This window comes from Crocodylus porosus, unplaced genomic scaffold (assembly GCF_001723895.1).
Source record: "Crocodylus porosus isolate Cpor-Errol unplaced genomic scaffold, CroPor_comp1, whole genome shotgun sequence".
Taxonomy (NCBI): Eukaryota; Metazoa; Chordata; order Crocodylia; family Crocodylidae; genus Crocodylus; species Crocodylus porosus.
Window position 1 is genome coordinate 31,200,342 of NW_017728907.1, and position 27,523 is coordinate 31,227,864.

The 27,523-nt window shown below is 38.5% G+C and overlaps 1 protein-coding gene across 1 annotated transcript in view; it reads left to right on the forward strand.

Annotated features, from left to right (window-relative positions):
- Positions 1-27,523, forward strand: part of DPYD (dihydropyrimidine dehydrogenase) — a 672,292-nt gene that overhangs the window by 529,573 nt on the left and 115,196 nt on the right. Inside the window, exons 17-18 of the mRNA XM_019531048.1 lie at positions 8,778-8,898; positions 9,851-9,970. Coding sequence (XP_019386593.1) covers positions 8,778-8,898; positions 9,851-9,970 — 241 coding nt within the window. The remainder of the gene's footprint in view (positions 1-8,777; positions 8,899-9,850; positions 9,971-27,523) is intronic.

Genomic DNA, 27,523 nt, shown 5'->3' on the forward strand with positions numbered 1-27,523 from the left:
AAAAAGTAGAATTATATTATTAATTGCCTTCCAAATGTTCACAAAATGTATTTGTGTGGTGTAAAAGTGTGTGTGAATAGAAGACATTTTTTAAGTCTCTGTCACTGAAATACCCTGAAAGGCTAGCACTATGAAAACATTTCCTTTGCTGAAAATTTTGCTGTGCTTTAAGGGCACTGATCTAAAATGTGAATGATTTGGTCTGAGAGTCCAGTCAGACACTTCCTTCCTGGAAAGTCATTTAATACGTTATTTAAAATAGCTTTGAAGATCTGGGCCTTAATTTCTCTGAGCCTCTGTTCCCCAACTGTGGTGGCAACCATCAGTCCTCCTGGATCATGGTGTATACATGAGGGACACCCAGACCTTCAGTGCATATGCCTGGACAGGAATTTTTGTTTGGAGGAGTGGAGGCTGCCCAGACCTTCCATCCTCCCTTTAGGGCACTGAGACAGAATCCAAATACCAGACTGAGTCCAGATGTTTGGTGCCTCCATGGCTGTCATTGTGTAAGTATCTGGGACTCAGACAAGGATTCTACCACCAAACCACAGGGCACTCCTCTCCGCAACTGTAAAACAAAGATAATCATACATCCCTACCTCATAAGACTGTTATGGATAAAGTCCACAGTGCTCAGATACTATGGTAATGATGGCCATATACATACCTTGACAAGTAGGTAGTTATAAAACTAATATCCCAGAACTGCAAGCCAGATTCCCCCAGGAGAACCCTAAAATATGAGACTGGAAAGGACCTCAAGGGATTGTCTTCCCAGAGGCAGGACTAACTTTATCTGTGTGGTTTATTTCTTTTCATGTGAAATAGAGAATGATGATCTACTGCCTCTAGGGCATCTTGAACCCTCTTCCTGCAGCCCTCTTAAAGTATGCAGGAACCAAGGGTGAAGCCATTAGGAGATGGACATTTTGTCAGCAGTGTCTTCAAATAGAATTTGTAGAAAACTTCCTGCTTGGCTTCTGAGGAAAGAGCCCTGCATGCTACCTCTTGTGAGATTCCCATGTAATTTTTCCCTCCCAGAAAAAAAAGATTGCAGAGTTGTTTTTCTCTGGAATAGCCACCCATTGGCAGTGAGTAGTTCGGGATTAAAATTGTCCTCCACCCTGAGGCTAGAATGAATATTCAGAAAAAATGAATTCAGTAGCACTGCTTAAGGGAAATAAAAGACAACCTCTGTAACGTTAAAATATCCTGTGCCTTTGGAATACACAAGCAGCATTTGATTAAGGACATGAATACAGCAGATCTACTCATGTACTTCTCATTTCAGAAGAGATCTTGTGCTGCATTAAATCCCCCACATATTTCTCAAGATTTAGCCCACTTATTCTCTTAGCTTAATCCACACACAATATAACTATGCTACTTTTAAAATAGTAATTGTAATGAACAATCGTTAATAAGTAAACTTAGACACAACTAATAATTTATAGTATAGGACAATAATGTATAGCAATGTGATTGACTGTACCAAAAACATTAAGATCCTCTATCTAGATTAAAATAGCAATATTTTAAGTGGTTTGTATTGTTGATTTTGCAAATGTAAATACCCATCTGTTTTTACAGCTATTGACATTTTGCATATCAAGCAGTTTAAAACATATTTCTGTGCTACACAAACTTTGTCAACCGTTTTGACAGCAAAACAGGTTTCAGGCACTTTTGTGAAGTTGGATTTGAGATACAGGAGAAAGGTGTGTTACATTACTAGTTACACAAATATTTATAGCAGAAAGATTGTTTTTTAATTTAGTTTGAGTGCCCCAAGATATATTCTCTCTACCAGCTACATTCTCGTTCTTTGAATGTTTCATAAATTCTAGCTCAGTCTGCTAAGAATCAGTAGGTAGATTTTGTACATTTGGGTCAGCTTTTACTAGCTCTGTATAAAGGCCCTGAATCAGCAAAGTACTTTAACATGTGCCTGACTTGAAGCACATGTGTCAGTCTCATTGAAATCCAGTGTTTGCTATATGGAAATGGACTATACTGTTCACATAATAGCTTAGCATTAAGCTACTGTTCAAATACTTTGCTGATCAGTTTTCACAGATCTTGTTCTTCAACTGTTTTTCAAATGATGGTAAACTTTTTAGTCAATAAATAAAACCAGACATAAGAGCAGTGAATTAATTTAGAATTGGATTTTTTATTTTAAATCCTCTGTAAAAATAATTTGACTCCCAAGAATTGTCCTTTTAAACTGAATTTGATATATTTTGTGGAAAGGTTGTATAAAGTACAGCAAGCTGCCTTTGAATGATGTGAAATTGAAGAAGTATATTTCATTCTTTCTATACAAAACTATGCAACTGATCAACTAACTGAACATCCTTCTGATTTTGACCCTTTAATAGCTCAGTGTCCTCATTTTCAAATTTCAAACTAATCACATACAGTGTCAAAATAATAGAAAATGAGGTTAGCACATGTATTACACTATTCTTTGCTTAATGGATATAACTAAGTCCTAAGTACAGCACTGCCTATAGGTATAGGCAGGGCTTTCACCTGGAGGGGGACTGGTGGTTTGAGAAGCCTGTGACTGGAGTTGTCACTGAGAGAAAGTCTCTTGTCTATAGAGAAGATAAAATACATCATTTTTATGCCATTGCCTTAGATGCACAGGTGATTTTGCAGGAAGCCATGCAGCTTTGATGTGCTGTGAGAGATACCAATGTGTAAGGAGTCCTATACAATGCCATTTTGGATTGTGAGTTCAAGCACACCATAGAGAACTACAGAAGTGCTAAGTCCTAAGATGTGTAAGGGTGGAGGAGAAAATGCTGAGTTGGCAAAAAAGAGACAAAAAATAACAAGGGGGTGCAGAAGAAGGGAATCCAGTTGTGCAAAGGAAATGAGGCAAGACAGGAAGGAAATGGAAAAGTTGTTAACGGTAAACCAGACAGGGCTTGGAACTTGTCACGGGGAAAACACAAAGGATCAAGGGGGACCCCTGGGGCTGGAACACCCTAGGGAAGACATAAAGAAAGAAAGAGTGAGGGAAAATCCCTTACCTGCAGCTGGAGCCGTGGCGAGACCGGAAGCGGCGGCGGGACCCGCGCGGCTCATTAGCAGCGTTTTTTTAAAACTGCAGCCATCTGGATAGAAGGGGAAGGAAGATAAGAGGCGTGGCAAGTGAAGCAGAAGGGGAGAGAGCAGTGAGAAGGTCGACAGGGGAGATACTCCCAGGATCCCTTCCTGAAGGTAGAGGGAGCAGGAATACATCTCACAGGGCAGAAGGCCGCCTCTGAGCCCTCCAGGAGGAAGACACCAGCGGCAGGCTAAAGAGGAAAGAAGCGGCCACGCTATGTCCTGACGCTGGACACCTGGGAGAGGATCTGGGCATCAGACAGGCGAGTGGGGTAATCTGGGTGGGCCCCAGAGAAGAGGGGAGAACAACGGGATTTGAGGCGCCGGGTCAAGGGGGACCAGTACAGGTTCAACTCAGCTCCAGGGACAATCCTAAGTGGGAGGCGGAAGGCTTAAGCAGCAACAGGGGCTACTAGAAATAAAACCCAGGACATAAAGTGACCCTTCAGGGAATAGAAAATAGCCTGAGCCTGAAAGGACATTGAGGGTCTGCTTAACTCATAGATCATTCTCTGATAAAAAGGGTAGAGAATGGCACTAGGGTGCGGTCAGGCGTGGGTCGGGGCTAATCAGGGTACATTCGGACCAAGCTGACCGATTGTGGTAGTTAGAAGGTCACGGGTGTTGTAAATAGTCTTTTCTTTTGGTTTTTGTCCCCCACCTTTGGAAGGGCTGGGAGGTGGGCGACATAGAGCCCTAGGGCCTACCCGGTAGGAAGGAGGGCTCTGCCATGTAGAGAACTGAGACAGTTGGGCAGTCCCATAACATGTGTAGCTTGTATTTGGGTGAAGCCTAACACATAGTTCCGGGAGAAAATAGGATACCTGCAGGTGAGGGTCAGGCCAAGAAAGATATCAGCAACCCATCGTGGCTGGGTTCAGGCCGAGGTACAGGGGAGGTTGAAGCTTCACAGAAGACTTCCACCCTAAGGCCTTGGATCTAGACAAGCCCCAGTAGTCGGACCCCACCGCTGAAAGACCCATCAAAGTCATGGCAGGTGGGATTGGGAAAAAGACTGCCCCGGGGAGGAACGTCTATTTACTAAGACCAGAGGGATGGACCGAAGAACAGCCATATATATCCAAAGCCGGGCGGCACGGGACCAAATGATTGAGGCCTGACAGGTGCAGGACTGATGAAACCATGGATCAGTTAGCCATTCTCCCATTTGGACATCACACTCAGGATCCCCTCAGTGTCTACCTCAATTATTCACGTTGCCCATGAGTGTGAGGATTTGGCTCCTAATGCATTTAGTTCACAGGGCAGCATAGTACACAAGTACACTGGTAACTGTAAGCAAGTGGGTAGTCCCATCAAAGGCAGTGACGCACCCCATACTTTAAAGCAGGTGCCTGAGTGCATGGCTGGAGTGGGTTTATAATGAATGTGTTTTTTAGCAGCAGTCAGTAAATAATTCTGGGATGTCACATTGAAATTAACAGATATGAGATCCCTCAGATGTATACATGTGGAGCAAGAAGGAACAAATTTTATATAAAAACTATAAACATTTTCATTTCACTTTTTTTATATGGGATTTAGCCTGACTGTCCACTACATCCTGTCTTATGTAAACCAAGTATCGTTCTAATGGACATACTCATAAAAGTTGGTTAACTCAACTAGTAAGGAAAAATCAAATTTGCAAGTGCTTACATAAGTAGAAAATTACCAAATGTCATGCAATTCATAATTTGTTTTGCAAAATTCACCTCAGCTACAATATACATCAGTGACCATATCATTATGTTCAAAATCTGGTGTTTACTACTATTTTCATATTTTAGGGTTTTTTTTTCCTCAAATGGAAACTCATTGTAAAAAGCTACATTAATCAGTATTCACATTGACTTTAGGAAATCTTGGTGGAAAATGTGTATGCTTCCAACTACCCTAAGATTCCTTTTTCACTTTAAATTATTTTTCTGAGAAAGTACTTATGTACACGTGACTAAGGGAAAGGGATAAGTTTCCAAGCAAGCCTTATACAATGAATGAGCCAATCAGATTACATCTGTACGATTTGCCCAAGCATATACATCCATGACACACACTTCTGGCACTAGTCACTTTTTATATGAGAAATTGAAAAATGTTTCATTGGGTCCATCACCTGAAAACATGGTAATCTCTGCATTGCTGCCACACCTAGAAGTTGAACTATTTAAAGCATCGAAGTCAGACAGTCTTACAAATATTAAGCAAATAACTTTAAATATAAGAGCCTGATTTGCTCCAGTGATGTGGAGAGGGAGAGCTTAGGGACCAGTTACAGCTGCTTGGCTCTGGTGAAAGTTAGAGTTGTACTGGGGCAGCTCTAGCTGTCATTACTGTCATGCCCTGCCAGATATATCTTACTTATGTGGCGAACCTCTACAGAAGAGGAATTTTTCATTGGCCTTCATTTACTTTAAAGTAATGTAAGTGAGCCCAGCTCAGCCCTTTTGGCTGAAAAACAGTTTGTTACTTCAGTGTTACCACGTAGGGCCTGACCAAATCTTGGTCCAAATGAAGCAGATATGGAAACAATTTCTAAATAAGCTACACAGTTGGCATGATGTGGAGTAGGTAATAATTAGAATAAAGAGCCAAATTTCATTTTAATTATAGCCAATATGCCTCCTGAACCTACACTGAAATTACCATTGAGTTTGGCACACACAGACACCACAGTAGAAAATGTTGCTTTTATATGGAACGGTTATTTATGTAGTTATTATCATGTGCCTTCCTAGAAAATTCAGCCTCTCTCAGTTGCTTATCATCAGGGTGATCATCACTGATGCATCTCTTTGTTTCTCTTCCTTCCCCAAACTCTTCTTTCGTCTTCCTTTTTTTCCCTTTCTTCCATGTGTTTCATCATATGGTGTTTTATCACTACCTTTTCCTACACTTCATTCACTAAAATTATTAACAACTACTTAATTAATGATATTAAAGTATTTTCACTGGATTTTAGATTGAACTTCTACATCTTCTGAGTACTGGGGAGTTCACAATTCCTAAAGTCTGATTTACCAGTGGCCTGTTCAACATGGATTAAATGAATTTTTTTTTAAAATTAAGTATGTTGGCATATCATGATATTTTTATAGGACAAACACTACTAGGACAGCATAATGAGTTATATAGTGCAAACATCCTTTAACTTACTGTCAGAATGCCTAAGCGAAAGAATTAACCTAAAGGACATAGAATTCATCTCTTCTTGAGGGTCTCTCACTTCTACACTGGGTCCCAAGGAGATTCAAAACTGGAAAATGAAAGTCAAACGATGCAACTGCTTTCAAAATGCCAGTGCAGTTCCCATAAATATTTCATGAAAGTTGCAGCTACAGAGTAGATCACCATTTTTATTAGTTGGATTTTGCAGAGCTAAATCTCTGAATTTTACTTATCATAAAAATGGACCATATACTTAGTAGTTGCATAGTCTATACTGTTTTAATGTTCATGCTTAATTGTAAACAAGTCTAAAATGAAAAAACAAGGAGAAACATTTCCTATAAAAGATGCTTTGTTGAACAGAGAGCTTTGTGATCTATGGAATTTTTAAACTGCCTAACCTTAAGCGCATCCCATTTTCATTATTGCTGCATAGTAATGCAGGTATCTGAGTACTGAAATTAATAGTGAATAAGAAAAATCTCTTTCCTGATGACAGTTTTAATTATCTGACAGCAATAAAAAATTAATACGTATAAATAATTGTCAGGGTAGTGATAGAGCTGTCCACTGGTTAAGTTTGCATTGTATCTTACAGTAGCACTTTCATTTTTTCTGAAAACATTTTAGTATGCCCAAATCACATTAGCAGGTACTGCAAATCAATAGCTCTTCATGGTGAAAAAATCCAAGTGTACACTAAGAGAACTATTATACGTGCTGGAATCATAGACTAGTGTAGCCACTGAGCTGTATTTAATGGGAAGGCTAGCTGATTGCCCTTAAAATCAGGTGTTTTAAAAAACAGCTCACATACCAGATCCAGCCCACAGAGCCATTTTGCCCAGCCTGCAGGGCTTCCAGATTTGCTGAGAATTTGGGGATAGAGCTTCAGAGCTCTGCTGGGCATGTGTTGGCAGTGGGGATGAAAGTTAGCCTTGTTAACCCCCATTCCACTGCTTGCCCTGTTGTCAGCTGTGAATCTGGCCTATGAGGGTCCTTGCAGTATGGATTTGGCCTGTGAGGCTCCTTATGATACAGATCCAGTCCATGAGAAGCCCAGCAGTCCAGATCTGACTCAGAGCTGCAGGTGAATTGGATGCCCTTGCTGTAAATAGGGGGTGTCAAAGATATAGCTCGCAGGCTGGATCTGGCCTACGGTTCTTCCTGAAGGTCTCAGGCTGAACCCAGCATGCTGCATGTAGTTCATTCCTGCATCAGGCTGGTATGCTAGATTACACTAGATCCAGCACATGCACTGCATACAGCACACACAGGACCAAACCAGCACTTGCTGGATCCAATGCGCAGGACCATGAGTTGTCCCCACACTACTCATCCAGGCCACAGACTGGCTCCGTGCTACTCATTTGGCTCTCAGGGCCTGATGAGTTTGACATCACTGCTCTAAAACCTCTTCCATGTGGGAAGTAACTATTTACAATCATTAGCCAGTGTTTGGGCACTTCTGTTTCTACCCTTAAAGGGATTATTTTGACCTTATATTTAACTTTTTTTTCTATCCTTAGCTATTCTCTAAAGTCCCAAGAGAATTTCAAAATGCTAAAATTGTTTTGACACCCCTCCTCCTCCACTAATATGCTGTTTTGATTAGGTCATGATGAGCGTAATGTAATTCTGTATTAAAGTCATTATGTACTGTATGTCTTAGATGGAATGGATTGCAATAAGTGCATGCTTATCTACACGTTTGATTAGTGAAGCACGATAAACTCTGGTGCAATTTGCACTAGAGTTAACAGCTCCTGGGCGCAGCGTCTACAAATGTGCCTGGGACTGCAGCAGTTTGAGCCAGGAGGGAGCAGACCTGGCCTGGCAGCAGGCTCAGGGGTTCAGCCCTGGGCTCCAGGTCACGACTTTGGGCAACAGAGCGACTGACTAGAGTATAAGAGTGCCCAAAGAGCAGAGCCATATGGTTAGGCAGCAGGCAGTGGTATGGTCCCATGCTGTCTAGGCTAACTGGGTGCAATTTATATCAAGGTCTGCGTTTACATGTGCATTTAGACACCGTTATTTTTGCCGCTGTAAGATAGTACTGTTCTATCGCATGGCAAAAATTAGTTTGCTACAGTCTAATAGCATCACACATGGAGGTTGTGATGCTTTACACAACAGCAAATTAGTCTACTGTGCAGTTAAGTGCATGTGTAGATGCACCCCATGCAGCTTTTATTAAGTTTATTTCTGTCCCTCTGCATACCGAATCTGTTTTGGTATCTTTTTCCTTTACACACAGTTTGGTTTAATTTTTTTCCTTTCCTTGTGTGTGATCTAACTTTTTCTGTAATTGATCTTTGATTTACTTCAAGTGGCTGAACTAAGTTAATTAATAAAACAAAGTGGAGTTTGAAAGTTTTGGAAGAACTATAGTACAGACATTTGTCATTAAGGTTTGCTATTGTACTGTCCTGCATTTTGATCATGTTACTTTTAATTATGTTCTGTATTTATCTGACCTATTTGAACAGGATCCAGAGTTAGTGCGTAACATCTGTCGCTGGGTTAGGCAAGCTGTTCAGATTCCTTTCTTTGCCAAGCTGACCCCAAATGTCACCGATATTGTGAAAATTGCCCTGGCTGCACAAGAAGGTAACAAACTCAGATGCAAACCTTACACAATTATCCACATTTGCATGCTTATTGCAAAAACAATAGTAAATAGTAACAAAACTAATGTAAAAACAAGTTGCTTAACGTATTGAAAGTAAGCATAGCGCTGTTAAAAGATGGCCTACTAAATTTTTGCTTTGTGCCTTACTGTAGTAAGTATATAAACATACAAAGAAAATACCATGAGGTAAACTATAAGTTATTTATAGATGGAAAACTGTCATATCACCAATCCATTGTACTTTACTTGTGAGAATATTTGCATATGTATAAATTGTATTTGCCGTTATACGGGTGCATCCATCAAAATTTGTTTCCATTTTTGGCATAGGATCGAATTTTGTGCTGTCTTTTTTCTTTCCATTTTTTTTCAGTTTCAAAATGCTACATACTAGCAAATAACATTTCTAGAAAGATAATAGATTCAGTAAATTGGAATGAGGTAGTATTTTTTCTGTCTTGCTCTTTGTTTAATTTTAATACTCATTATATGAACTGAAATTAAGGTACAGATCCACCATTGTAAAATAGTCTATTAGTGAGCATAGCTAACTCTGAGAGGATCACCTCAGTGCAGGGGAGAATCCTATAGAGCCAGTGTGATATATTCTATTCTTAGGGAACATGATCCAAGAGAAGAGAGATCTACATTAGGAATCTCTATGCCCCTAGCTGCTATGTCCATACCTTAGGATTCTTGCAAGTGATTCATGTTGCTTTCAGTTCTTTAACATATGAGACTGGTAAATCTAGCACTGGGCTTTAAATAATTTTTGCACCCTCCATTATGATTTGCAAATTGGGCTTCTTGGCCCTAGGTAAGGATCTGGGCCTAAATAACAAGTGATCCATTTTCATATATGTTTTCCTCTGTTATTTTTATACAGGTTATTTAGCAAAAAAAAAAAAAAAAAGTTCATTCATTTTGCAGGTGATGCAGATGGTGTTACAGCCACCAATACTGTGTCAGGACTGATGGGACTGAAAGCAGACTGCACACCTTGGCCTGCAGTTGGTGGAGGAAGGAAGACCACATATGGTGGTGTGTCTGGTAGGTGTTGCCCTTTTAATACATAATGCTTCCTTAGAGGCTAAGAAAACATCAGGAGGTCCTTGTAGTGGGCTAGAATATCATGTCTGCAGTAGCACTGAGTTCTTAAAGCTCACTGCTGGTCAATGTTTCTAATAGTCATGACAGATGGAACAGATTGAGTGTGAAGACTCTTGTGTTGCCCTTTCCTTAATGGTAAAACACTGCAACAGAATACTGCTATAGGGTCACTAGAGAGAGAAGAAAATCTCTTCTCTTGTGACCCACAGTTTTCCTAGAATTTTTCATTCTGTCACAATTGTCAGGCCACATGTTAGACAGAGGCTAATGAAAGGGCACTGTAAGGGGAAAATATAAACATTCTGGATGCAGTATGTGTTTCATAGGCTGAACTTGTGCCTTGCTTTTTCCTATCAGACTGCCTTAGAGTAGATTCTTTTGTCCTCTTTCCACTAAGGAGAAAAATGACTCATCACATTAAGTAAATAAATGTTTATTTGTGATTTCCTTTCCTTGTAATATTTATGCTTTATAGATGCATTATATTTCAGTCTGGTGATTTAGAATTTGATTTAAAATCTAGCAGCAGAAAGTTTTGTACTCTAGTTTTATGATTGTATGCAATAATATATTAATCTATTGACCCTCTGCACTCTGTTACTGTGACAACATGAACTTGGCCCTGCAAAGACAGTGCTGAGGGCTTCTTGACTGTACTGGTATGGAGATTAGTCTCCTTGGTGATAGAAATAGAGGTAAACATACATAACATAATAGTATCCCACTGTTCAAGTAAAGTGCAGCTGAATTAGGTAAAAAAGAGTACTTGGATAAAATTTAAACAAAAATACTTTATGTCATGGAACTGTGTTATTTTGGAAAAATGTAGGAAGATTTGGCATGATTTTCCTTTTAGCTTGACTTTAAATCATACCAAGCATAAGATAGTAAGTTTCCGCTGGCTTTAAACAGTGACATAACAGTGGAAAATCATTAAGGAGGACTACTATAGAACAGTGCAAAGGAAAATAAAGGAAAAGAAAATATCTACTTATTGTATAAAGGTTATTTCTTATTGTGTGTCAAACAAGATATCATCATTTTGGTCATTTGCAGAATGGGGGGCATGCAAAAATAAATAAGTAAAGATATACAATCTTACGATTGTAGTACTTTCTGTCAGCCCATTTCAATTTCTCCAGGCTGCCATGTTGGCAGAATAAAGAATAAAGGAGGTCACAGTGGGTGCTGTGCATTAAAAATTAATAAAAGAACTATTGCAGTAGTATTTTATATAAGTAACACCATTCACACTTTCTCATTTAAGCTGCAATTTCTGAATATTTCTTCCTACCATAAGTCTGTCTAATAAAACTATAAAATTACCACATTATGAAAAGTGTGTCTTTTATGTCACAAATTTAAACATGTATATAGTATAAATTATAGCAGCACCTGGATACTCAGCAGTACCTAAGGGCCTGCCAGCATTTCCATATTTTTCATGGTTTATAGTGCTGTAGAAACAGGTCCCAGCCTGGGAGAAGTGAAGCTTTTTGTTTGTTTTAATACACCTGAAAAGGAAAATACCCTGTTATAGTTTTTAGTTTTTTGTTTTATGCATGTTGGTTTTTTCCCCCTTCTGAAGTTATACCAGTATCAAAAGAAACAGTAGCTGACAGTTTGGAATAAAATCTTACATTTTTGGCCTAAACCTAGTTTTGTTAAAAACCTTAATCCAATCCGTTGTTATGTTTTCAAAGAATGTGCCATGATAGACAAATAAATAAAGGTCACTGAACTATAATTAACATCATTAAGGTTTCATTCCTGCAGTTCATTGTGTATAGGAATGCCCCAGAGCCAGTATAGTCAAGAGAAGTCTGCAGGAACAAAGCAATAGGTCTCTGCTTAGTGATCAGGGTCTAGTAATGAATTGTTTTAGCAGATTCCTAAATGTACACATCAGAGAGCTAACCAATTTCCTTAATAAGAACATGACAAAACAGAGAGTACATCTCTTGTTAAAGCCAGGGAGTGGAAGATGGTGTTCCTGAGCTCTCTTGTCCAGTTGCATATCCTTAAGCAAGACATTTGACCTTTCCAAGCTTTACCTTCCTTGTCTGTTAAACAGCGATAACACTGCTTACATGCCTGTGGGCTTGTTATAAAGTGCTTTGTGATCCTTGGATGAAAGTCACTACAAAACTGTAAAAAACTACTTTTATACAGCTTTGATTTGTTTATTTCAATTTCAACATAATCATTCAGGTTTTTGCTGTTCTTTCAGAAATATGAGAAAACATTGATAAACCTTTTGGGACATTTTTTACTTTTGATATGTGTCAAAATCAGTGATCTTACAGCAGGGATAAATTTAGCCCATTTTAGAGATGATTAAGTTGCTATCCAGGGTCCTTTAGATCATTTCCCAATGTTGCATTATTCCCTACAATATGTTCTTGAGTTCTTTGTCCAGTTCATGGAATAGAATTGAATCGATTGCACTGGAATGGAATTGCTATCAATCTGGTTTGGGTTTTTATTCTTTTCCTCCTTTCTTTTTCTTTCTTTCTAAGCTAAAATGTAAGGAAAAGTATGTTTCCCTCATGATGCCTAGTAGTATGAAAGTTCATTTTCTTACAGGTTGTTGATTTCTATTTGACCCAGGAGAGCACATAAAACAACACCAGACTCTCCCTATGCCTGAAGGAAGGGTGCTTGTGCCTAAAAGCTTGCAAAGAACAATCTTTCCAACTATTTAGTTGGTCTAATAAAAGATATCACATCTACCCAACAAAACCTTGTCTTTTTAATGGAGATTTCTTCTAAAAAAATTGTATAGTTTAATATAATCTGTCCCGTTGTGGCTGTTTATTGCTAAAAAGGATACATTGTGTTAGTGGAATTAATTCCAAATTCTACTTTTTCTAGAGTAATATAGTGATTTTAATAGAGGCTTACATTATGGTAAGTCAGTGTCTTCATCAAGCTTTGGGCTGACATTGCAACTTCAGAACTTTCCCTAGAAATGAACTCTTTAAAAAGACTTAATGGTGCATCTTCTAAGTAATGTACACTACAGAAACATTGTGCATAAATTCTATCCATTTGGCTATCTTTTCTCCAGTTTGTTTACAAGTAACTATATCCAGAAATGATTGTAATGATACACCAACCCTTAGGAAAGATTTGTTTGAAAGATTTTTTTCATTTATTCTTATTAAAGTATTAATGTAGGGAAATATGTTCATTTGATTTCTCTTAAAGGAATAAACATAAATAAATAAAGGAAATAGCTCCTTACAAAAAATAACTGCCCAGAGTTGCAGGAAAGTCCTAGAGACAAAAATCATAAGAATATGTTTGTTATTTTTTAAATCTGTCTTCAGAAATAGACTTTGAAGTTATTACCTTCAGTATTATTTTCCCATTCAGTGCTTGTTATAAGTTATGACCTGTTTTAAATTACTGAATTTTAGCAAGCACTGTCATTTCCCCCATTCTGCTCTATTACTTAGTTGATTATTTTGACTTTAAAGCAGGCACTTGAACCTGGGTCTCTCTTCTCTCTCTTTCTCTCTCCTGTGTGCTCTCTCGCTCTCGCTCTCAGCTAATGAATATTAAATAATCTTTGCAGAGTGAAACACATTCAAGAGAACCCACCCCAAAATAGTCAATAATAAGTAATAAGGACACATACCTGGTGAGAGAGATCCAGGATCAAATTACTGGTCTGAATCAGAGCAGGGTTGTGATTATAGGGGGTCTCATGTCCCAGGTAATTTCCCTGAATACCAGGGAAACCTCACAGCTGCTTTTTTGTGATGGAGTCTTAAGGATCTGGTGACAGTGTGTTACAAAAAAATAGATGCAATATAGATTTTCAGGAATTTGAACACAGTGGAATAGAATTGCACTTAGTCACCAAAGTCAATTTACATGTCCAATACCTGGGGTAAGATCAGGCTGTCATTTTCTGGTGAATTCTGTAAGTTTTTTATACATCTGTACTTTTTTGCATGTGTAGTATAAAGACTTTGGTTTGGTTTGGTTTTAAATTAAGTATCATATGTGTTTTCATGACAAATAACACTGACTGGCTGCAAAAGAGATATTACCATCTGAAGAACCAGTAACTAACTTGAAAATAGTGTGCGTGTGTTCTATAGGAACTAAAATAGATGCAGTATCTCACTAGTATGTTACCATACTGTCAATGGCTGTATCTAAGATGCTTCTCTAAGATTTCTCTTTAAACTTAAATTTTAAAAATTCCATAATATTTTCATAAGCTTGTACTCATCTGTTTCAAGTATGTAATCAACCACTATATAGGCATGTAGAGTATGTATCAGAGGCAACATTGAGTAGAATAAAAATTAACATTGAGTTTCCTGTATTCATTTAAAAAACTAATTCCTACATAAAAAACTGAATATGCCCTCTTTAATATTACTGTTCAGAAACAAAACAAAATTACAGTATTTTGCTGTAGTAGTTGCACTATATCATAGCACTGCTTTGTCCAATTATAGTAGTATTTTGTGAGTACTTTAATTTTATGTTTCACAAAATCAGTATATGAAAATGTGCATGTTTTAGTGTTCACTGAAAAATATTTTGCAGTAGGTGGAAGAATTAAAAAATTACAGATATTCTGTTAACAGTGAATTTTTCTGTGTAAGAGTGACTGCTGACCACCGAGAGACCTTAAAAGGAATATTTGTTCTGTTGTTAGATGTGTGAGCATATAATTGTTAGAAATGAGAAAAAGCAGTTAATTTTAGTTACCTTTCAAGTAATTTAGTGGAGCTGTCTCTCTTCAGAAAAACACTGTCATATAGCAATTGTGCCTTTTTAAGGAATGTTTACAGGATGTTATTTCATTAAATTAAAATGTATGTATTCTATGAAACAATTGGCATTATTAATAGGCACATATATATTAACCTATTGAAATGTATAAATTCAGCTGAAGGGGAGAAAGTTGAAGGCATAGTATAAATTCTTATCTTTTTAGTTTAATTCTATGGTATATTGTTAAAAGAAAATCTGAAGAAAACAAGCATTCACATTCATTAACACATTGCTCTCAGTGACTGCATGGTGTTGATTTTGGTCAGTGGAAAGGAATACAAATCTGTCTATCATTGGAAATAAAAATGTGTGTGTATATATCCTTATGTTAGTATAAATATTCATTGAGACACAGTTTAAAGAATATATATTAAAATATAATTAGAAAACTGGATAAAACAGGAGCACCAAGCAAATGTATGCCATATTACAATTTTAATTTTAGGTTATTATTTCTGTTAAGTGTAGCTCAGCCATTAGAAAGACTCATTTACATATATTATGTACAGATTCACAAAGAATTCTCCTTTTCCATTATGTCTTTGCTGCAGTCTGATTTCTCTCAGTGTACTGCCGTCACTGGTCTGTGCAGAAGAGATCAGAGCCCTAATAATAGATTTTTGACAGTGAGCTTGCCTGCTACCTGCCCTACACAAATCCTCACTGTTCATGTTTGCTTCATGGCAACAAAGCAGACAGAAGGAAAATGCCAAGTGCTGAGTTTGAGGTACAGCCCTGCCATAGCTTGACATTTCAGCAGAATAGCACTTTATGAGATGCATAATTTTTCATCTGGGACTCAGCTGCCATTTTCATAGAAGCTTGCAGCTCATCGACTGACTGGAACTAGGGCAAAGGTTTACAGCATAGATCAAGGTCTACATCTTTTCCATACCTATTTAAAAATAAGTATTATTCTGCAGATAAGGTATGAGAACTATGCATAGTTATTCCTCACTTCTATTTTCTAGGCTATTTATTACACATAAATGAAAACACTTTACCAGGGTAACACACGTATTGTTCTTAGTCAAATTTTGAAAAAAAATCTGTAATTGAATTTCTTTACAGAAAGACTAAATAATCACATATTAGGAGTGAATCACAGGTCTTTAGAAAGAGCATTTTAATATGGCGATATTTCCTCCTCCTCTTGTTTTCAAAGAAGCTGTTCCAAGCTTCAGTTTAATCGAAAACTCTTGACTGTGAAAGCAAAATTAGTTTGAATTTTATTATTTTTATAGACGGAATATAATTTTTCATATATTCATGCACATGTACTTGTAAAAAAAAAGTGTGGTGTAGGTACACGTAAGTGGCTGTTTAATTTAGAATTACACATCTCTGTGAGCTTCAGTAACAGTTCACCATGTCACAGTTGCATACAGAACAATGGTACAGTACATTGGATTAATTAAAGAAGCCTTGCAGAGAACTGAATTCTCAGTATGTCAAGATTTCAATTTTATGTTAAATATTTTCTAAAGGCCAGACCCTTAAATCTCAGGGGCTGTACCAAGCAGTGAGCTGTGAATTTAACCATAGGCTAACTGCTAATGATAAGGAAAAGAGTCCAAGTTGAGGCAGCTGTAATACAGTCATTGGATTAGGCTATCAATCACTCAGTTCCCTGAGGAACAGGCAAAGAAGACAAAACAGTGAAAAGGGAAATTAGGAAAGGAGGGCATGACTAGAATGAGATTCTTCACCAAATTTATCTGTTAGTTGGCCTGAATCCCCCAAGCATCAGACAGAAATGTCCAGCTTTGCTTTCAGACTAAAAGCCGGTGCATTTGTTCCAAGCCCTAGAAAACTATCAAATCATCATTGACTATTGCTAGTATTTACAGGTTTTGAAAAGTGAAGTGTATAAATTGTTATATACTGCAGTTCTGATAGCATGTAATTAATTTCTATATTACAGGTGTTGAATACTATGCATACATCAAAGCTCACATATATGTCTAGTGAAAATACAATGAATACATCAAAGCTCACATATAATATGCCTAGTGAAAATAGTTCATTTTTACATCCTGAGGGGTTTTTATGTATTTATTTGAGCATATACCACTGAGCTACCAAACTGTATTGACTACAGTAGTATCCACTACTAAAAACTAGTATCAGGGAATCATTTGGCTGAAATCAAAAGTTCTCTTCAGGCATGTTCTTACGTAATAAATCATTATGATTATGACCTAGTCTATCCAGACATACACTCAGTAATGCATCAAGTTTTAATTCTGGGTGAAAATGGCATCAATATTGTGGGAAATACTGCACATGGTTAAAACAGTGGAACTGACTGAACCACATTTTCGCATAAAATGGAACTAACTTTTTGACATAGTTAGCACAGAGGTCATAGCAATTTAGGGCTTCATTACACATTACACTTTATGCTTCTCAAATGTCGGTATTAGTGTTAGCTCGAGTTTCGAGCAGTCACACGTTCAGGCTAAAAACCTTCTCTGACTAGTCCTGACCTGCACAGCTGTGACTTGCCACTAGAGGGCTGGCAAACTGAGGCCTGATTAGGAGCTACAGCTGTGTGTTGCCACTGGAGAGATGACAAGCTTCTCTTCTTGCTTTAGGTGAGAGGTGGATTGGAGAGAGAGGTTGGTGGGGTCAGGAGCATGAGGCTGGAAGCGAGGGAGTTTAATGATGGGGACTAAGTAGAGAAATGGAAAGTGAAGAAGCAATGGGTGGGAATGGTGGTTGGGGAAATGAAGGAACAAAACAGATAAGGAAATTAGTGAAGAGGGTTTTTTGGAAGGTTTCTGTGTTACTTTATTGCAAACATATTTGCAATGATGTATAGACATAACTGCACATGATGTAAAATATAACACAGTGGAGGAGATTGCATAGGAAGGATCCAGCTCACAGTACAGGGCCAGCGTCCAGTGAAAAATTAATCTCTTTATGCTTCTGACTTAAAGTAAACACAGGCACACAAAGTAGCCTAAGATATTTTTAGATTACTTCTGGTATTAGTTATAATGCTGAAAGCTGAGACATTTTTATTCAAATAAAATTCTTACCGCAGTTCATTTTTAGAGGTCACTGTAGAGTTACAGATGCTTGTTATAATGTCTTACAAAAATTATTATAATTATTGAAAAATTACTTGGCATTTAAGTATATTTCCATTTAAACTAATATGGGAATGAAAGTAAAATACCTTCAAGAATTCTAAATTGGCACATTAAACTACTGAAAAATAACGCAAAGCTTTGGTAAAGCCTGTTTCAAATTTTGTTTTCCATGAAGTCTCATAAGACCCATAGTATATTGCAGGCATCAGGCCAAACTTTTCTCACTATACTTGCTCCAGAACCCCACAGAAGTCACTACAAATTTTGTCCAAGTATATATTAAGCAAGGACTAGAGGACTTTTATTTGTATGCTAGTAACTTAAACAATTCAACAGGCATCCATACAAACTGAACCTGCTCTACCATTAGGTGGGTGACAGAAGAGGGGGAAGAGGATAAAGGGGAGGCACATGTAATCTGAGACTGGGAGGCTTTTAGTGTACATCCGTGAGATAGATTTAGGTGAAGTAGGCTGTGCTGCTATCTGGGATGTGCTGTGGCATGTTAAAGCATGTGGATTGGCTATCCAACATCCACAGCACTCAGGAGAGCAAGAATCAGTCCTCCTGTCCTTACACTGTGGCAGTTAATACCAAATACAATACATTTTACATAGAATCAGAGTCTATAAAGTATTGGGACTGCTACTGTGGCACTATGTCTGAATATAGGGTTTGAAAGTTCAGTGAGCTTCGATACAAGAAACAGAAGGGAGGTATTGGCACAAAAAACCTGAGTCTAGGTTTGGATGAGTTCATGTGTATATTGAAGATCCCATGTAATTAACTTTATAGGGCCTGCAGGCAGCTATTTTGCTGACTGTCTTCCACAGAAGACCTTGTAGTAGTTCATAAGAATGGTCTATTATCCACCTTGGGTCTTTATAAATTTTACCTATCACAACACAGTAGAAAAGTTTTCTAACTTTAATTCCAAATAATGTCAAGGATCTGTCAGATTTTGTAAACAGCACTGATAAACAGTTGCATCAGCAGAGGTTAAAAACTGAGCACTAACCTACTGTGGGTCAAGTAGATTTCAGTCTGTGCCAGAGCAGCATTTCATTTTGCATACCGATTTCTTGCATTTCATTGAGCATAGCTTGTATTGGATTCAGACCACATTTGTATGCAAAGTAAAAACATTTTCTCTTTATCAATAGAAATTCCTTCGTTTCTGCAAAATGCGGGATTCCTTGTAATAAATGAAAAACTGGAGACGGATAGTGATCCTGAAAAGTCAATGATAAGGGATAAAGCACTGGGCAGCTTGGAACTATCTCTTATTATGCCTTCCCGTCTACAGCTGCTCCAAGGGGCACCCATCAGATTCTTCCTTTCCCAGATGCTGCCACTGTCAGGAATGTTTCCCATCTTCTTCTCTACTCAAGTTGCCAGCTGACTGCTACTCAACTGGCTTCTCCACTGAATTGCCCATTTGTGGCTTGAAGATTAATTGGTAGCACAATGGAGAAACAACCTCTCAAATTAGCTGGGCCAATGGCTGGGGAAGGAGGTTTTCATCACTAGTTTCAGCAGCAGAGGCAGCCCCCATGGAACTGTGAGAGTTTGGATTCCCACTTTATCACCACTCCCATCCCACCCGTACACAAAGTGTCACCTACAGGTTTCACAGTTAAAAAACCCCTTTTGTTAGAAAAAAGTAATGGCATTCTAGAGAGAAGGAGAATGTTAAGATTTTTTTTGAAGGGAGGGAAAATTTCTCCTTGTGTCTAGTGTGCATGTATGAGTGATTTTTGCTACTTCCCTAACTTAAGTTTACCATGATTTGCTATGTGCGGCCACACAAAGTACATTTTTATTTGCCTAAGTCCTACTAACATTTTATGGTTTTTAATAACCTACTTGAAAGTTAAGTAAAGCTTAATGTCAACTTCAACAATATATACAGAAGAGAAAAATATTGACAATTTGTTCTATTGAGAAATAGGTTTGGATTTGTATTTCATTGGGCATTACTTCATCCCTGATGAGTTATCATCAGAAGTGTTTACTACAGTAACTCACAACCACAGGACATTTTTTGCCTTGCAAGTTTTCAAATAAATGCAACTAATATATAATAGTCAGCCAAGTGATCTGCATTTTAATATGTGTGTATTCATGCAAGAAACAGTACTGTATGGAATGAGCTGTACAAACATCCGACTTAAAAGCAATAAATATATACAAAATCCTGTAGGAAAACTGGTATACTAATTCCATTTTTCAGTTAATCACCCATTTGCAACATCTATATTCCCAGGTAATTGCAAACATATTCCCATAAACATACTCTGTATAAAACTCATTGTTAAGCCCTGGTTTTAAATCCACAAGGACACTCACAGTTAAGGATTAAACCACCATTATTTAGTCACAGTGAGAGTAGATGAACATCATTAAGGAAAGTGCCCTGTTGTGACTAGATATTTCAGAGTTTGAGGCATGTTCCCATGGGCCTATGCTATGTACAGAGGGCAAATGTGGAAAGGTACACAAAGTTGTGTTTAATGTCATGGGATTAAGAAAATGAAATTACTTAGTTTGTACAATTCCATTCCAATCTCAGTGAAGTTAAGAAAATTTGCATACAGGGGAGATTGTTTTGCTACTTGATAATACAAAAAGAGATTACCAAAATACTGGCAGCCTTATTTTACAGACAACTAGCTTGAAAAGTGGTGAAAAGACAATGGATGTTTTTATACATGTTCCACGGAGTGGGGTGGCAGGGTGCTTTAACTAAAGCAGCTCCCGAGAGCCATTCTAATTAAAGTGCCCACAGCTGCATGTGTATCAGCTCTCCTGTGCTTCAAAGTGGTGGCCAGCATGCTTTAACTAGAGCTCATCAAACAAGCTTTAGTTAAAGCATGCCCACTGCCATTTTGAAGTTCAAGAACACGTATACATAAAATGAGGAGGCTTCCTTCAGCATGCTAATTAGCATGCTTCAACAGACTCAATCAATTACAGCGCATTGGAGCAGCCTCCCCATCCATCTCTAGGCACCAGTTTGGTTGTATAGCAGCATGCAACCATACCTATACACTTTACTCTCCTTGAGGCCTGACCTGCTGGTTTGGGAAAACATGGTTTTACCAGTCCATATTCTGAATGTTGTGTTGAGCTCATTTCAGCCTCTGTCATACCTGAATGTTGACATGCTTATACTGGAAATGTCACATCAGTTGTGTTACAATTGAATGTACTAACCCTAGTGGTTTTTCCTCTTTTTCTTTTGGACAGGTGCTATTAATATACTGCCTGTATTTCAATACACGGGTGGGGAGTAGACTTGGATAAACTTTATTCTTTAGGAATGCAAGTCTTGCAGATGAGGAGCAAGGTATTGGGAACCTACTTGGTTGTTTCATCATATAAACTAAACATCTTCAAAGTCTAGCCAAGAGAAGATTTGACAGGTAGAGAGAGACCTCACAAGGGGACCTAGTAGCAACTTCTCCCAGGAAATGTTTTGAAAATACCCAGTAGTTGTGCATTTCAAGAGTGAAGAGATTACTTATATCCTTCTGGTTTATAAAATAAAGTACATCAGAGGATCAATCTCTGGCAGATATGCCAGAGGCATAGAAATCACCCAACAGTCCCTTGACCTTGCTGAGTAAAATTTAACAAGGGGCTCCCATGAGCATCCTCCAGCATATTACTGGGGCTAAGATTTCTTTCATAACTGTGTTTCCTGCTTTGCACCTCTGAGAGCATGAAATGCAATAACCTTTGCTTACTGGTATGCCAGATCCTTATGGGAGTCTCAGGTGGTCCTCCAAAAGGGAGGTTTGCCCCCTTATCTTCTCTTCCAATCCAAACCCCTATTATCATACAGGCTTCCCTCCATGGTGAAATACTCCAGTAGTTAGTCCTCTGTTTCATGTGAATGGGACTCCTCTGTGATGAACCATAGGAAGTTTGTCAAATTCTCCAGATCAACTCTGACATAGCCTTTGCCCTTTCCAGAAGCCCATTCCCACCTGCCCCAATCCAAATTAACGTAAATAACTTGTTCTTGAAAAAGCCTTGTGGGTACCTATATACAAGAGTGACTGCCACGATGAAAATCCAGTGTATCTGCAAATGCAGTTTTGGTGGGTGGACTGGTCTGCACAGCCTGATAATCCTGAAGCTACTCATTACATTTTAGAAATATTGGGCAGTATGAGACTCAGTGCACCAGTTTGTATTAACAGTTTTCCTGAAAACACTGAGGCAGCTGCTTGCCCATTTTTTAACCTGACATTTATGCCTGACATAAATATCTTGCAGTAGGTCCATGTAAAGCATCTGGTGTTTTTCTATATTTTAATAAACCCTAATAACAGTATTTTCAATCTCTTAATGCTATTTCTCATATTCTCGTTCCAGTAGGTGTATGGAAAACACGTTTCCTGGTTTTAAAGGCTCCAAACAAATTTCAGCAGTTTAATCTCAGTGTTAGAAAAAGGATCACAGCAGCTGCTGTAGTATTTTGTATTTAAGCTAGTTTTTGTAAAGACTCATGACATGCTCCCTGGGAGCTAAATATTGACAAGCATGCTCTGGCAAGCAAGATCAAGCTTGGTGAATTAACACAGCTCAAGTCTCTGCATTGACACTGTAACCCAAGTCTGGAAACTATTATCCTACTCCATTTATTTTGGCTTTATAGGTGATACTGTCCACTTGAATTAGGGATTTTGACTGTATCTTAAATACTGTAACTGTAGATTAATTTAATTTAAGGATAAAATACTTCCAAGGCTGCTTTTGTGTATTTACATTTGATAACATCTTCAGTTTGATACCATGTGTGATGTAGCAAATAGCAGCATAAAACCCTTCTGACTTCAAAGACCCCAAAATAAAAAGCAAACATTGAAAATACTTATAAATAATATGCATCTTTCATACTGTTAAACCAACCACATCCCAGACTATCAGTCTCTCAAAGGCATTGATCAAAAGCTAATTTTAGACATAAATTCATTACAGGATATAATTAAGGAGATTAATTTGTATTTGTATTCTGTAGCTAAAAAAACACAACTGGTTACTTTTTTATTGTAAATGTTTCATGTTAATTGAGATTACAGTTAACTTGTTGAATTTCTGAAAAAGTAATTAAGACAACCTGGGCTCCTTAAAAATTGATGGATAAACTAAATTGATTACGAGATATATTGGACAACATATGTTATTATGCCGTGTTTGTGTGCTTGATAGTATTTTCTTAAATTACCAGTATTTGTTTTGATTCCAAAAATGGACTTGCCTAAGCTCTGTAGCATATTGGATATAAATGCTGGATTTACAGTGCTGAACAGATGTGTTAGAATTTCACAAAGAATATTTATACTTTTGTAAGTCCTCCTTTCTGAATATTCCATATGAACTATTACGTCAAGAGTAATTTGTGCAAATGTTGCCTTTTATTTTTATACATAAGTTGCTTTTTAAATAACCTTCAAAATTCTTGCTAATACTGTGTGTCCAACAAGAAAAAGGAAGCAATCTGTTTTTGCTGAAAGACATTGCCCGTAGGCCAAAACAAACAAGTATTCTCGGTATGGATGTCTCCTGCTTTCTTTTAATTTAAAGAGAGAAAAAATAAAGCTTTCATGAATGAACACAGTAAGATTCCAGTTCTGTATTTGCTCTGTGCCAAAAGACTGTTATAATTGTGTGGAGCCCCATTTGGCTTTACTGGGTTTCTTCGTGTAGATGAGTCCACCCATAAGGTGCAATGCACAGAATCAGGGATTTATTGTTAAATGTACTTGACAGCCACAGCTGCTAGTTTTCAGGGAATGTCCTGGTAATGAGAGAAAGGAATTGCTTTCGCTTTATAGGTACACTGCATCCAGTATAGTGCACCAGTACCACAAAGCAAAGTCATACTTGATTTCTGAACCATGGTATCAGATCAGAGAACATTCAGACATTATTGGGTAGTGGGTTGTAATCTGAACTGTGTCATTCTGAGCCATGGGCAGCCAACCCTGTGTCATACTGGGCCATGGACAGCCAGGTCACCTCAGGGTCAGAAGAAACCAGGAAGTCAGAAGCCAGGGGAACTAGATCGGGGATCCAGAGTGACAGGCAGAGCATGAGGTCAGGAGGCTAGCCAGGTTAGGCATGGTCAAGCCAGAGTATCCTGGGAGTGAAATCAGGAGGCTAGTGTCCAAGGAATCTGTCAGAGTCAGTAAAACCAAGAGCCAAGGGTACAGCAGACTAGGTACATGGTTGCAGCTTGTTACCCAAACTCTTTTCCTTCCAGGTCAGAAGTTTATATGGGAAGGCGTAAGAGGTCAGCACTCCAGTGGCAGGGAGTGGGTGTGTGCCTATGCCCAGGTGGAAGATTCTAGCAACCTGTGTCTGCCTGGGTGGTCCACTGGAGAGGTGGCAGACCAGGATGAGCCACTGGGTTGGATAATCCAAGGCCCTAGGTTCAAGGCAATGACCTAATAACCTAAAATTAGGTTAGAATCTCATTTTATGTAAGAGCTGTCTCAGTATCCTATATCCAAGCACAGTCAGATTTGGCAAAATTCAAAATCAGCCCATCTCTAGAGTGAAGCAGTTTGGGATATAAACACATCTACCTACCATATTTACCCAAATCTAAGATGACTGAATTTATGATGACTCCCCACTAATTCATTATACATGGAAAATTTATAAATTTGCTGTAATTTTCCATGTATTGAATCAAATTATTGGAGGGTCAATTTAAATACATCTCTCCACCAGTGCAGTGGGGCAAGCTGTGGCATGAGGGCAGGCGCTAAAGAAGTCAAATAACCTGCCTCTTGCCCACCCCCACACACACACCTTGCTCCCTGCTGCCTGCTTCGCACCCCCCAGAGCCTGCCTTTCCTGGCACCTGCCCCCCCACCTGATCCCCCCTGAAGTACCTGCAGCCTCTGGTACCTAGCCCTCACTACTTGTCCCCCCTCCTGCTTGCCCCCCTCATGATGCCTCCTCTACCTTGTTGTCTTTTCCCCATGTTGCCATGTCTGCCCCCTATGGCTTTTGCCCCACCGCTACTATTCATTCTTTGACTCTAGTTCTGGCTCTGGCATTGTTCCAGCCCCAGCAGCACCTGGGTCCAGCTGCTGCATGGCCAGGGTGAGGCTTGAGCAGCCCTGTGCTCCATACCCCAAACTGGAGCATGGCCAGAGATGAGCTGTAGCCAGAAAGTGGATTGGGGTGACTGGTGAGGGATCAGGAAGAGGGCGGGTGGGGAGGCAGAGGCTGCAGAGGTCAAACAGGGAGGAGCAGCAGCTGTTGATGCGTTGGGGCTGGAATCCAGGATAAGGGGCTTTACCCCCCCCCCCCCATGTTAAATGGGGGAAAATAACTCATCTTGGATTTGAGTAAATACAGTAAATAGGAGTGAACATATGGAGCTGGTGGTAAACTGGGATTGTTAATAGTGCTGCGTTGGCAGCAGCTTGCTCTTCTGCATGGATTTACTGTTTTCTAGTGGCAAGCCTGATTTATTTTACTCTTAACTGAGTACAGGCACTTTTTGTAGGAGAGCGTGGGTGGTTTCTTGGATAGGGCAAACAGTTTATAGTTAGGAGAGCTGACTACTACCTTCTGTAATTCAGGAAAGTCACTTTGCCTCGGCTGCATCCCCCAGCTTCTCCTTTTTCTGTAAAATGAGTCTAATAGCTTTGTAAAACATTGGGCTATCCCCTGATAAAAGGTTCTATGCAAGTACCAGTTATTGCTGGTATATTACAGTAGCTCATGATAAATATTTTATATAAATTTTTCAAATCAAATAGGCTCTTTTCTTTGTGGATCCATGGCTCTGAGTTAATTCAGCTCAGTTTTGAGCTGGGAAGAAATCCATTGAGCACAGTTCAGGAGCTGTTTTGTATTGTTATCAGTTTTTCTTTAATGGAAGCCAAGGGACTGAATAAGTGCAAAAATTAAGTTCCTGACTCACTCTCAGAGATGCCCTCATTGGATAACAATTAAAATAATCAGACAGAGCAGTGCACTGGAATTCTCCTGCATCCCTTTGTGTTGCTGCTGAATAAATTAAATGATTGAGTCCTTAGGCCTGTTAATCCTGTTATAATTTCATTAATGCAAAAGCCAGAATTAAATTACAGATGCAGGGTTCCATTTTGAAGTTGTCACTAACTGTTTTTTGTAAGACTGGTCACAAGTTGGATTGATATAAATAAACTTATTTTGCTTATTATCTTCCATTGTATTTAGAGAGAGAGAAAGAGTGCTTTTAATGCTCAGGAAAAATAAAGTTTTAAGGATCTTTTATGCCATTAATAAGTTATGTAGCTCAGATATTCTACCATTCTACTTTCCCGTTAAGGTATTAACCAATACCTTTCTGCTAATCATACCCTCTTAGCTAACATAATAGCATGAGACTTTCAATACGTGGATTTTTTCCCCCATTGATTTACACTGTATGTAGTAGTCATATCACTTTAAAAGAACAAGTCATTCTCTGTGAAACTGTCATTCTTACATATAGTACCAGAGTTTCATTAAAGGCAAAGCTAATAGCTGTCTCTTGGGTCCCCCTCCCCTCCCATCCCCACCACCTTTGTTAAAAAAACCCTAAATACCATCATGTAAATTTCATTACAAAAATACAAGACTATAAGGAACTAAATATTTAGAAAGTGATGTATCTAGTTATAAAACCATAATTATGAGAAAGTGTTCTTGTATAACGAGCACTTCACATCTGTCATCCACTGTTTTAATGCCTGTGGTATTTTTTAGCTGAATATTTCTATTATTACCATTCTGCAAGCAACTGCCATTCTTGAAACTGATTGATGTTTAGGAATAAAGCACATTTATTACATGTTGCCAACTTCTGAGGACCAATCTTATAACCTACAATGCCTTCAAAGGAGTGATGATACCTCATCTTTCTGGAACTAATCACTGCAGAAGAAAGCAAAAGGGTGAAAACATAATATTTTTTTCCAGAGAAGAACTTTCATTGCATTGTACACCATTCAGCTATAAAATGATTATAGTATTTTATCTGCCAAAGGTGACACTGGAGGAAGATAACTTTATACCGTATGCTCAGAGGGAGATGTTTGTATGTAGGGAGTAACACTCTACAGCAGCTCAGCTTGAGATAGTGAATTTATTTCTATGTTGCTAAGACAGTGGCTACTCTTTCACTTTGTAGGTGCAGCCAGTGGTTATTAACATCTGTCCTCTCAGTGTCAGGATGTTCTTGTGCGGAAGTTTCTCCACATTTTGGGGTAGCTTAATTTAGGTCAGTACTCCTGTAAAACAAGGAGACTGTTTTGCCCTTTCCAGTGAAACAAAAGTCCAAAGCAGCCACAGGTCTGGAAAACAAAATGATGCCCTTCTTGGATCTTGCACTACATTCCCCTGGCTGACAGAGGTTTGCTCAGTTGCAGGGAAGCAACGTGTAAATATTGGCCAGCATATTTTCTTGCTGTTTAGTTTCTGTGTCTTTCCTCCACCTTTTACACAGTATTGTTCTCAAGAGGCACTATGCAATAGTTGAGGGCTCATTGCACTCCCATTGTTTTAGGTTATTCTGACTTAAGCTCGACTGTACTTT